The 11,120-nt window shown below is 35.3% G+C and overlaps 1 protein-coding gene across 1 annotated transcript; it reads right to left on the bottom strand.

Annotated features, from left to right (window-relative positions):
• Positions 1 to 7,252: 7,252 nt before the first annotated feature.
• Positions 7,253 to 8,203, bottom strand: LOC130861137 (olfactory receptor 8B3). The gene has a single exon (XM_057749724.1). It carries the CDS (start codon positions 8,195 to 8,197, stop codon positions 7,253 to 7,255), a length of 945 nt encoding a protein of 314 aa, XP_057605707.1. The 5' UTR covers positions 8,198 to 8,203.
• Positions 8,204 to 11,120: the final 2,917 nt, after the last annotated feature.

The following is an 11,120-nucleotide window of genomic DNA, read 5'->3' as shown; positions in this document are numbered from 1 at the left end:
AGTTTATACTTAGGTAAAAAGTCATCAAGCTGTATACTTCATAGTTGTATAGTTTACTATATATAAACTAGTCCTCATAAAATACACTTTGAAATGTTTTTATAAACTTTGTAAGTAAAATTTATTTGTGTAAAAATTTATAGAGCTCTGCCATATATAATTACTAATAAGAAAAAAAATCAAATTGTACACTTTAAATATATGCAGTTTATTGTATGTCAAAAAAATAAAACTAACTTTATGTCTAGAATAAATATAACTTTATTAATAAAAAATGTATAGAGCTCAATATTTTAAACAATATATTGTTCAGCAGATCTCTCAGGACTTACTATGGAAAACTAGTCTGTGTTTTTTGTAACTCGCCTCTAATCTCTAATATCAGTATGGGTAGGCCCATCCACACTTTTCCATCCCACCCTTAGAGGCTGAATACTGGACCAGATGTGCCAGTAGTCTTACACAGGATGGGGCTTGGGTGTTGACATAAAGAATATTCTGACTTACATTGAATTCATGTCTCAAACTTGGGGAAATTCAATGAAGCTGACATAAAGAAAGAAAACCGAGAAAAAAAAATTGGATACAACCAAGACATTAATCTCTTCCCATTTAAGCTTGTGCTCCATGAGCCCTGTCAATTATTATAGTGTATTTGTGTTTCTATCACCAACAGAGCCAGCAGTTTCAATCTTTTTTTCTGTCTTGTAAAAAATTTACAAATGAGTAATTTCAGATTAAAAATATGGCAACCTTCATGTTTAAAATAACAGGAAATCCAACTGAAAACTAATTTAAAATTTGGCATGCAAAAAGCGGGAAAATTCAATCCATAATGAGGAAAAACCTCAATCTGTAGAAACATACTAAAAATAACATATATTTTAAAGTTAGTAGACAATAAAAAAGCTGTTATTAATATATTCTATATGTTCAAGAAAAAATTTTGCATATCAAGGAAAGACACAAAGATATGAAAAGGCCCACACTGACTTCCTTGATATGAAAAATACAATATGTGAAATAAAAAATACACCAAATCTGAAAAAATACAGAATCTCAAATTAATCACGAGAAAAACGTTAGAAATCCCAATTGAGGGATATTCTAACAAAATACCTAATACTCTTCAAAACTGTCAAAGTTATTCAAAACATGGGAAGCCTGAAAAAATGTGACAGCCAAGAGGAACCCAACGAGACATGTCTAACCAATGCAATGTGGTATCCCAAATGGGATCCTAGGATAGAAAAGGGACATTAGGTAAAAACTAAGAAAATCTGGATAAAGTGTGGACTTTAATAATAATTATCAATACTGGTTCACTAACTGTGACATATGTATCACACTAATGTAAGATAGTGAGAGGAACAAGATATGAAATACATAGTAACTCTGTGTACTATATTAACAATTTTTCCTGTAAATCTAAAAGAATTTTAAAATTAAAAATTTATGTAAAAATAACTACGTTGAATGGAGTTAACACCACATCCGAAGAAATGATGAGTGAACTTAAAGAACAGCAATAGAAACTACCCAAAATGATATCCAGAGAGGAAACAAAAAAAAATAGACTAGGGAAAAATGAACAGAGCATCAATGAGCCCTAAGATGATATATTATGTAACTGGAGTAACCTCATATGTGTGTAATTAGAGTCCCAGACAGCAGGGAGGAGGAGTGGCAGAAAAATATTTGAAGACATAACAGCTGAAGACATTCACTTAAACTATAAATATACAGTGAAAGCCCCTGACCACCTAATCTAATTTGAGAACCAAGTTGACTAAATATGCTATTTAACAACTGTCATTTCTTTTTTTTAAGAACTTATATTGATGTAATTGACATACAATAAACTGCATATATTTAAACAACTGTCATTTCTTGAATTGTTGGGCTAAGCTATTGGAACCACCACCCACTCAAAACAGCTAAAAGTACTGAAAAAAATATTCTACAATATTCTATTTTATGAACTGGTTTGTGATTATAAAAATTTTGCATTATTTATTAAATTGCAAATGAACTCTTCATGATTATATTTGATGATAAAATCAGAAAAGTTGGTATATTCATTATATACTATAATAATGTAAATTATTCAAATATCAAAAATATCTCTTAAATGAGATTCATGGGTTTTTACTAAATAATATTCCCAAATAAAATACACTCATAATTCTAAATGAAAATTTGTACTTGCTTCCTGAATATAGTAACAGGCTTCATACTTGAAATAGTTATTTGCAATTCTTGATGAAGAATTTTTAATGATTATATCTCCAATTTCTTTTATAATCATCATCAATGAGAAATTTTGTATGCATAAGTGAGAGTTTAAATCATTGTTACCACCATTTAAAACTTTGTCATTGTAATCATATTTAAACAATGGGAGTTATTTTCTTTTTACTGACAAATTTAATGTTCAATAAATTTGGAACTAATTTTGCTTTTTCATGTCAAATATTTCAAAATAACATAGAAACCCAACTTGCAGAAGGCTTGTGCATTCTGAGAGCAATCACGCTGCGACTAGTTTAGATGCCGTGAAAGGGGGAAATTGGTTGGAGATGGACAGAAGTATCTGAAATGGGGAGACAGAGACTGGGGCATCTGCCAGGAGCTGCAAACATCAGGATTCCTTGCCTGGCCTCCCACCACCACAGGCTGAGCACTGTGTTCCTTGGGCACCTGAAACAAACTCCTCCAGCAGCCCTGTGGGACTCTTGTCCACAATAGGCACTGTGTCCCCTGCATGTGGCTGCTGTAGCTGGTGACCAGGTGGTGAAGTACCTCTTTGGTTGGGCTGCTGAAATAGAGCAGTGAATGCCTCACTTGGCTGACCATTTTTGATGCTGGCCAAAGTATGGTACATGCCATCATGTCATACATATTCTATTCTTACCCTTCCAAGAGCATCTATCTAGGGTATGCTCAAGGCTCGATGCCTTTAATGTGAATTCATCTGGGGATTCCACATGAAGAAAACAAACTTTTTTCCCAATTAAAATTGTATTGGGACTTCCTAGGTGGCACAGTGGTTAAGAATCTGCCTGTAAATGCAGGCGACATGGGTTTGAGCCCGGCTCTGGGAAGATTCCCACATGCCACGGAGCAACTAAAGCCCGTGCACCACAACTATTGAGCCTGTGCTCTAGAGCCTGTGAGCCACAACTATGGAGCCCGTGTGTCACAACTACTGAAGCCCACATGCCTAGAGCCCCTCCTCTGCAACGAGAAGCCACTGCAATGAGGAGCCCATGCACTGCAATGAAGAGTAGCCCCTGCTTGCTGCAACTAGAGAAAGCCCATGTGCAGCATCAAAGACCCAACACAGCCAATAAATAAATAAATAAATAAATAAATAAATAAATTTAAAAAAATTGTATTTATGAAGCATATACAGAAGGATAATAAAACTATATATGACACATATGAATTGAAGAAATTCATCAATTTATGGACACAAGACTTCCAAATATCCTAAAGGTGTTTTAAAAATGCTTAATATATTGAAATAATTTTTACTTCAAATTCTATAATTATAGTTATTTTTAAAACACTACATTTGAATTTTTAATCATTTTAGTTTTATATGACTTGTGATTTTAATAATTTTACATGATCATTTTTGCCACATTGATCAAAAGAATAAAAAGTCCACCTGTAAAATAAGTCTGCTGATTCACAGACTGAGCCAGGCATTTTACTGACTCATACTGCCAGCAGAGTGTGCTGGGCACTTGGATATCACATTCAAACTACAAGGCATGTGTCATGCCTGCAACAATATTTTGCCTACATAAACCAACATACTCCCCAAAAGTGTATGAAACTGGTAAGTCATGAATATACATGGCCTTTTATTTGGCTGGACAGGGCCTACCATTCATGGAAGTGTATCTCTCTCCACACGGTTTGTCTGTTTGGTTCTACTACATTTTAACCTCAGATGAACTCTCCCCATGTAGTGAAAATAGGACTACCAGAATCGCTAGATTTAATCTTACCAATTCAATAAATATAAGTAGAAAAGTTTATTTAAATAATTTTGGCAGAAAAGACTATAGTCAAATGACTCTAGGCTGGGGCAAAGTGAGAAAGTAGCACTGAGATATATACACTACCAAATGTAAAATAGATAGCTAGTGGGAAGCTGGTGCATAGCACAGGGAGATCAACTTGATAATTGGTGGTGACTTAGAGGGGTGGGATAGGGAGGGTGGGAAGGAGTTGCAGGAGGGAGGGGATATGGGGATACATAAATACAGCTGATTCACTTTGCTGTACAGCAGAAACTGGCACAACAGTGTAAAGCAATTATACTTCAATAAAGAGCTTTAAAAAATGACTATTTCTGACTAATCACTGTCATCAGGGTTTGGCATGTGCTAATTAGACAGGATATATCTTGTGAGATGGGCAAGTCAGTCCAACAAAATCACATAAGATGTGTTCCCTGTTTCAAATTCCAGTCAAAAAATTAGCATACTATGTACTTCCTATGGAGGATATTTTTAAAAGAGAATCGGATATTGCAAGGAGGAAAGAGCAAAAGATGAAGCAGAGAAAATATAAAGACTAATAACCTATAAAAAGAAAATAGCTACCACTCCCAGGACTGATGAAATAAAGAGGAAGAAGCATAACCAGACTCTAGAATCTCAGAGGAGAAGTGGAGAAGCTCTATAGAATTGGTGCTTGGATTGATGGAGGGTTTGGAGATGTCCCACAGCTGGTACTTGGACCTCTGAAACAGAGGCTCCAAGATGGTGCAAGGACCACCATGGAGGGAGACTAAGAAGAAGGCCTGACATGTGCTTGAACCACCCAAGGGGCAAAGCCTGGGCAATGAAGTGAGGGAGGATAGTACAGCTGGTAAGGGACTGTTGTCCAACTATTCATTATACATAAGGGGGTGCCATTTACATATGTTCGTTTGGGATGTGTCTTTCAAATCATTTGCCAATATATGACATGGTCTTTTTATCACTGAGATACATTTTAATTAAGTTATATATTCTGAATGCAATACCTTTATCAAATATATGTACTGCACCCCCCCAAAAAAAAATTAAAAAAAAAAATATATGTACTGCAAATATTCTTCCAGTCTGTCTTGCCTATATTTTTTTTTTGATAAACAGATGTTCTAATTTAAAGGAAACTCACTTTATCTCTTTTTTTCTTTTAGGTTTAGTGCTTTCCAGAATATGTCTAAGAAATCTGTGCCTACACTAACATACTTTTCTATGTTTTCTTGTAGACGGTCTATGTTACAGCTTTATTTGTATAGTTTTGATCTATTTAAAATTAATTTTTGTATATGATGTGAGGTAGAGATCAAAGTTCATTGTTTTCCTCATGTGCAGTTAGTATTTCCAGCATCAATTGCTTAGGAAAATTTGTCTTTACTTATAGATTTACATAGTTGCTCAGCTAAAAAGCAATTATCTATATAAGTGAGGATATGTTTCTGAATATTCTATTATGTCCCATGGATTTATTTCTCTCCATTGATAACAAATCCAATCTGCCTTGATTACCATATCCTAAAACTAAGGTTTAAAATCAGTGTAAGTCCTCTATGTCATTTAGAGTTCTCCAAGAAACAGATGCCAAGAAATGACTGGACTTCCAAGACACTTATTGTGGTAAGTGCCTGTGAAGGATAAAATGGGAATGAGTGAGAGTCAGTAAGAAAGACTTCAGACCAGGATGAAAGTGTGATACCTATGAAAGGAGAGATAGAAGGAAGGATTGGGTAGCAAAACCTCAGACCACAGTGCGGTTCAAAAAAATCTCAAATAGGATGATAGAAAGTCCCTATCAGAAGAGATTTATGTTACACAGAAATTGGCCAACTCTGGTATACCTGCCATGCTAAGCCATTGGTTGAGGACATCTCAGAGTAAGCATGGACTCTGCCTGAACACCACGGTGGATCCAAAGCAGTATCAGCTATAGACAATCACTGATGCTCCCCACAGCCGGTTCTACTGAAAGGGTGTTAGCAGCACCTCTCTATGGCTGCCACACTTCACTCCACAAAAGAAATTATATCCCAAAGTTCTCTCTGATTTATTTTTTTATTATTGTCATTTATTATATTTTATTATTTATAAAATTAAATTTATTATTGTTATTATCCAAACAACATAATCCAATTCAACAACAAGATTTTTGACTTACCCCTATATTTGGTACTCTAAATATATGAATGGGAAAAGTATTGGAGAAATAGGGAAATTACAGGGAGAGGATCTAGGTAAATATATGTATTGTCTGACTGGTGAGACAAGGTTTAAGCAAGTTCAGAAAATGTTACTAGGAATATGGTTTATTATATTAATACACAACTTTCTTCATCATACTGCACTGGATAAGTGAAACATGGCTAAAATGTTTCTCCTAATACTATGTATAGTATTTTACTAAAGTGATAAAAAACAAAATTTACAGTAAAACCATATGCTTTTTTTGAAATATCTGGTGTCATTTTAGATAGTAATAAATACAAATTTTATAATAAACCACCCATTTTGCTTATTGGGATCCTGAGATACATGCATATTTATTCTTCTAATCATTTTCTCTAAATGCTATATTTGGCAATAAATGGTGGAGTTACGTGTATTCTCTTTAATATTAAATGCATTTGCCTTACAGAGGTTCTCAGAAGCAGATGGCATGTAAAATAGATTTGGCTATTTTCAAAGGGAACAAGAAAAGTAAGAATAATAAAAGGAAAAGTGGTATGAAAAATAGACCCAAACAACATCAACAGCAAGCTCTGCTCTTACTTTAAGCTGTATGTGCAGTTTGCAATGAAAACATTTCTTTGAATCCTTCTGCCTGTATCAGTAACAATATTGTTTTTAAAGACAATTATTCTACAGAGTTTGGGCATTTTTGTGTCTAGATCAGCAAGTTCTAAATTTAACTTTACGTATTTATGAAACTCACTACAGCTGTGTAGATAAAGAATAGCACAGGAGACAAAGATAGTATGAAACAGAAACAGTTTATATTTTCCTTTATAAAGATGCTACTAGTTATTTAGCAAACTGATACAAGGTGCAAGAGATATATAGGGAAAGTGACACAAGGACAGCTATGAGGAAAATGATGAGACAAGTCTATTATACCACATATAACACAATCTGTAGAAGCTATATAGTTATTGAAAGACAATAAAAATTAAGTACAAAATTGAATGTCTTTACATTATTGTTGTTTCTAATTAGAACATATTTCTCCTCTGGATTTTAAACAGGGATTTCCACAGTGCAACTTTGACATCCTTGTTCCTCAAACTGTAAATTAAAGGATTAAGCATGGGTCCCACATTAGTATAGAAAATAGAAGAAACTTTTCCCTGCTCCATAGATCCAGGAGAAGCATATTTAAGGTACATGAATGCTGCGGAACCAAAAAAAAGAGAAAGAGCAATGATGTGGGAGCTGCAGGTGCTGAAGGCTTTCAATCTTCCTTGAGCAGATTTGATATGAAGAATGCTAGTGAGGATGAAGATGTAAGAAATCAGGATAGTGAAACTGGGTACTATGATATTAATACCCACGACAAGGAGAACTACCACCTCATTGACATAAGTGCTGGTGCAAGAGAGTTGGAGGAGTGGGAGGATGTCACACAAGTAATGGTTGATGATATTAACATTGCAGAAGGTTAGTCTAAGCATGCATCCTGTGTGGGCAGAGGCTCCAGCAAACCCCATCACATATGCAGCCAAAGACAGCACCAAACAGACTTGATGAGACATGGTGACCTTATACAGCAATGGAGTACAGATGGCCACATAGCGATCATAGGCCATTGACGTCAACATATAGCATTCAGAGATGACAAAAAACAGAAAGAAATACAGCTGAGTCATGCACCCGCCATAGGAGATGATATTCTTCCTGATTACAAAGTTCATCAGCATCTTGGGGGTGAAAACAGAAGAGTAATAGAGATCAATGAAGGACAGATTGAAGAGGAAATAGTACATGGGGGTGTGGAGGTGAGAATTTAGACCAATAAGAATGATCAAGCCCAGGTTGCCCACCATGGTCACCATGTAGATCATCAGAAACAGGGAAAAGAGGGGTTGCTGGAGCTCTGGACGGTCTGTTAATCCAGCAAGAATAAATTCCGTCACTAAGGAGTCATTTCTAGCCAGCATTTGCAACTGTGGAAATCTGTGAGAACAGAAGAAAATTCCATTAACAGGGAACCAGCTCTGTCCTTATAAACTCTTTTATAGGAGTTTTATGAGAAAGCGACTCAGACTGGCAGAAATCACGTAAGTTTAACTCCTCCTTTGCTTCACAGAGTCTGAAGGTACACACCCCTCAACATTTAAATCACTGTCTTTTGTTGCATGAACTGCACAGGACAAGCAACTGCTCTATCTTTCCTGGAAGATAGAGGGATGCGGTAGCTGAGGAAGAAGGCTACCTGCTAATGGGCTTTAGTGGTGAGGATGTATCCCCATTACTCCCCCCTAGTCATCTGATTCATCACTTCCTAGTGCCTACTCATGTTTCCATTACCCTACTAGGTACTTCAGGTCCCCTGTTTTGACCATCAAGAAAGAAAGGATCCCTACAGGGAAGAGACAGTACAGATATTCTGCTACCAGGAAGTCTCTTGTAGTCTCTAAGGTTTTCAGATACGTTACTATAAGAACACAGGAAGTCAATAATTGATAACGGTATTGAGGTGAGCCTTGGTAACCTAAGTTTTATACTTAACCATATATTCCAGTGTTTCCACACATTCTCCTCCTCTGTTTTATCCTAGCTGGACAGAGAATGAATAAAGGAAGGTGGATGTGCTTTGCTAGGTTTTGTAGGATAGCATGAATGAGAAATAGAATAAATCTGAGTGTTCATTGTTACTTATTAAACTTTTGAAAACATTTCAAGCTGTATACTTATGATATGTCAACTTTCCTCTGTGTATAATACATATCAATAAAAAAATTTTAGAAAAAAACAAATCTCTTCTGATGTTGCTATGTTCTGGATTTGTCACTTGGAACTGCTACAGTTCTCCTGCTCCGAGAATGAAGATGAAGCGAACACAGAGGGTATGTTGAGAACAATACAGAAAGTAGAGTCAGAGCTCCAGACTTTGGAATTTACTATTATTCAATATAAATACTTTTCCTCATTTTTTCAGCTACAAAGGGAGTGAGCCAAAAATAGAAACTTGATTAATTCACTCTTAGTCCTTTGAGGGAACTCAGTGCTGACCCCTTATGCGTGTTTCACCTCCGCTGTCCTGGAAGAAGAACTGGCCTTGGAGATACCAAGGCCGAGCAGATGCAGTCACAGAATCTTCCTCCTTCACTGCCAAAGAGTCACAGCTTAGATGTCACAGTCTAAATGTTCCAAGAGTCAGTCTATGATTTAGATCAAACTTGTAGTTGGAAACTTACTAACAATTGTGAAGAGAAACCATGGGCTTGACATCTGAGGCACCATGTCATAGAGTACATGGCATTTGCTTAAGGCTTATAATTCTTTTGGACCTGATTAGAAATTCAGGTATAGGTGTCCCCCAGGACCTTCCCATCATGATAAGCTCTGCAGGGGAGAAATTAGTGTCTGTGTTTATACCTTAATTGTTACAGTAAATGTTAATTTCCCATCAGGGATTACACATTCCCCAGAGCATAGGAGAAAAGATCCTCTGCTGTCCCTTATAAAGATGCAAATAATTAATGTCATTGAAAATTCACTAATTATAATTCTAAGTAACATTAGTTTTAAGAATTTAAGTTCATAAAGATATATGAATATTTCAGAAAAGTTTATTTATTATGGCCCTGTATAATAGTTGTCTCTTTAAATAATCAGTGTTTATGCCAATTTTATAGACATAAAACAAAGGATCTTTTTATTCCAGAGATTATTGTTTAATAAAACACTATTTACTGTAAGAATGATTCCATGGATATTTAATTACCTTGAGTTGTTCTAACTCAATATGCTTTTAACAGATTAAAATCAAATCTATAAGAAAAATCACTGTAAGTAAGCTTCCATTACAAGGAAATATGACTTTAAAATTCTTATGTATGTATTAGCTTATGATCATGCTTATGAGAAGAAATCTAAGTTTTTTTAATTTTGAAATTATTATTTATTCCCAGGAAATTTCAAAAATAATGAGTAGAGTTCCTTGAAATCCACCAAGCTTCCTAACATGGTGACATCTTCGACCACTGTAGTACAATTGCAAAACTACATACATTTTTCAGCTTTGAGCAGTTTTACATGCGGTATGTGTTTCTGTTTTGTGTGTTTGTGTGTGTGTGTGTGTGTATGTATGTATGTAGATCTATGTGATTTGATCATTTGCATAGATTCATGTAACTACCACCATCATGATACAGAACTCTTCCACTAACATAAACGAACTCCCTTACACTACCTCTTTATAGTGACGCCGATCCCCTCCCACCTTCATCTCTGTCTTCCGGCAACCACTAACCTGTTTTTCATCTCTCTAACTGGGTCATTAGGAAGACAACAAATGAAACTATACAATATTTAACTTCTGAAATTGGCTTTTTTCACTAAGCATGATGCCTTTAAGTCCATCCCAGGTGTTGCATGTAACAACGGTCTGCTCCTTTTATTGCTGAGTTGTATTCCATTTTATAAAACCCACATTTATTCAAACTTCTGTAGTAATTTAAAACTACTAGGTTCTTGTTTAATGCAAAACTAAATCTGTTTTATTTATGGAAAATGTTTCAGGGGCAGGGGCTATAAGATCACAGTTCAGACTGGTTCTTCTTATATTCTTTTTTTAATCAGTTTTATTATGGTATAATTTGAATACAATAACATGCTCTCACTTTAAGAGTACAGTGCATGACTTTCAAAGCTAATACCATCATATAAAGACCACCATGGTCAAGATCTAGAGCATTTTCGTTGCCCCCAAAAGTACCCTCATCCCCTTTTGCAATCCATCCTGTCTTTTTTTAATCATGAAAGGATGTTGAAATTTGTCAAATGCTTTTTCTGCATCTATTGAAATAATCATGATTTTTATTTTTCATTCTATTAATCTGGTATGGCATATTTATT

Source organism: Hippopotamus amphibius, chromosome 9 (genome assembly GCF_030028045.1).
Source record: "Hippopotamus amphibius kiboko isolate mHipAmp2 chromosome 9, mHipAmp2.hap2, whole genome shotgun sequence".
In the NCBI taxonomy this organism is placed as follows: Eukaryota; Metazoa; Chordata; class Mammalia; order Artiodactyla; family Hippopotamidae; genus Hippopotamus; species Hippopotamus amphibius.
Note: the sequence above shows the minus strand (reverse complement) of the source record. Positions and strands in the feature narration are given on the sequence as shown.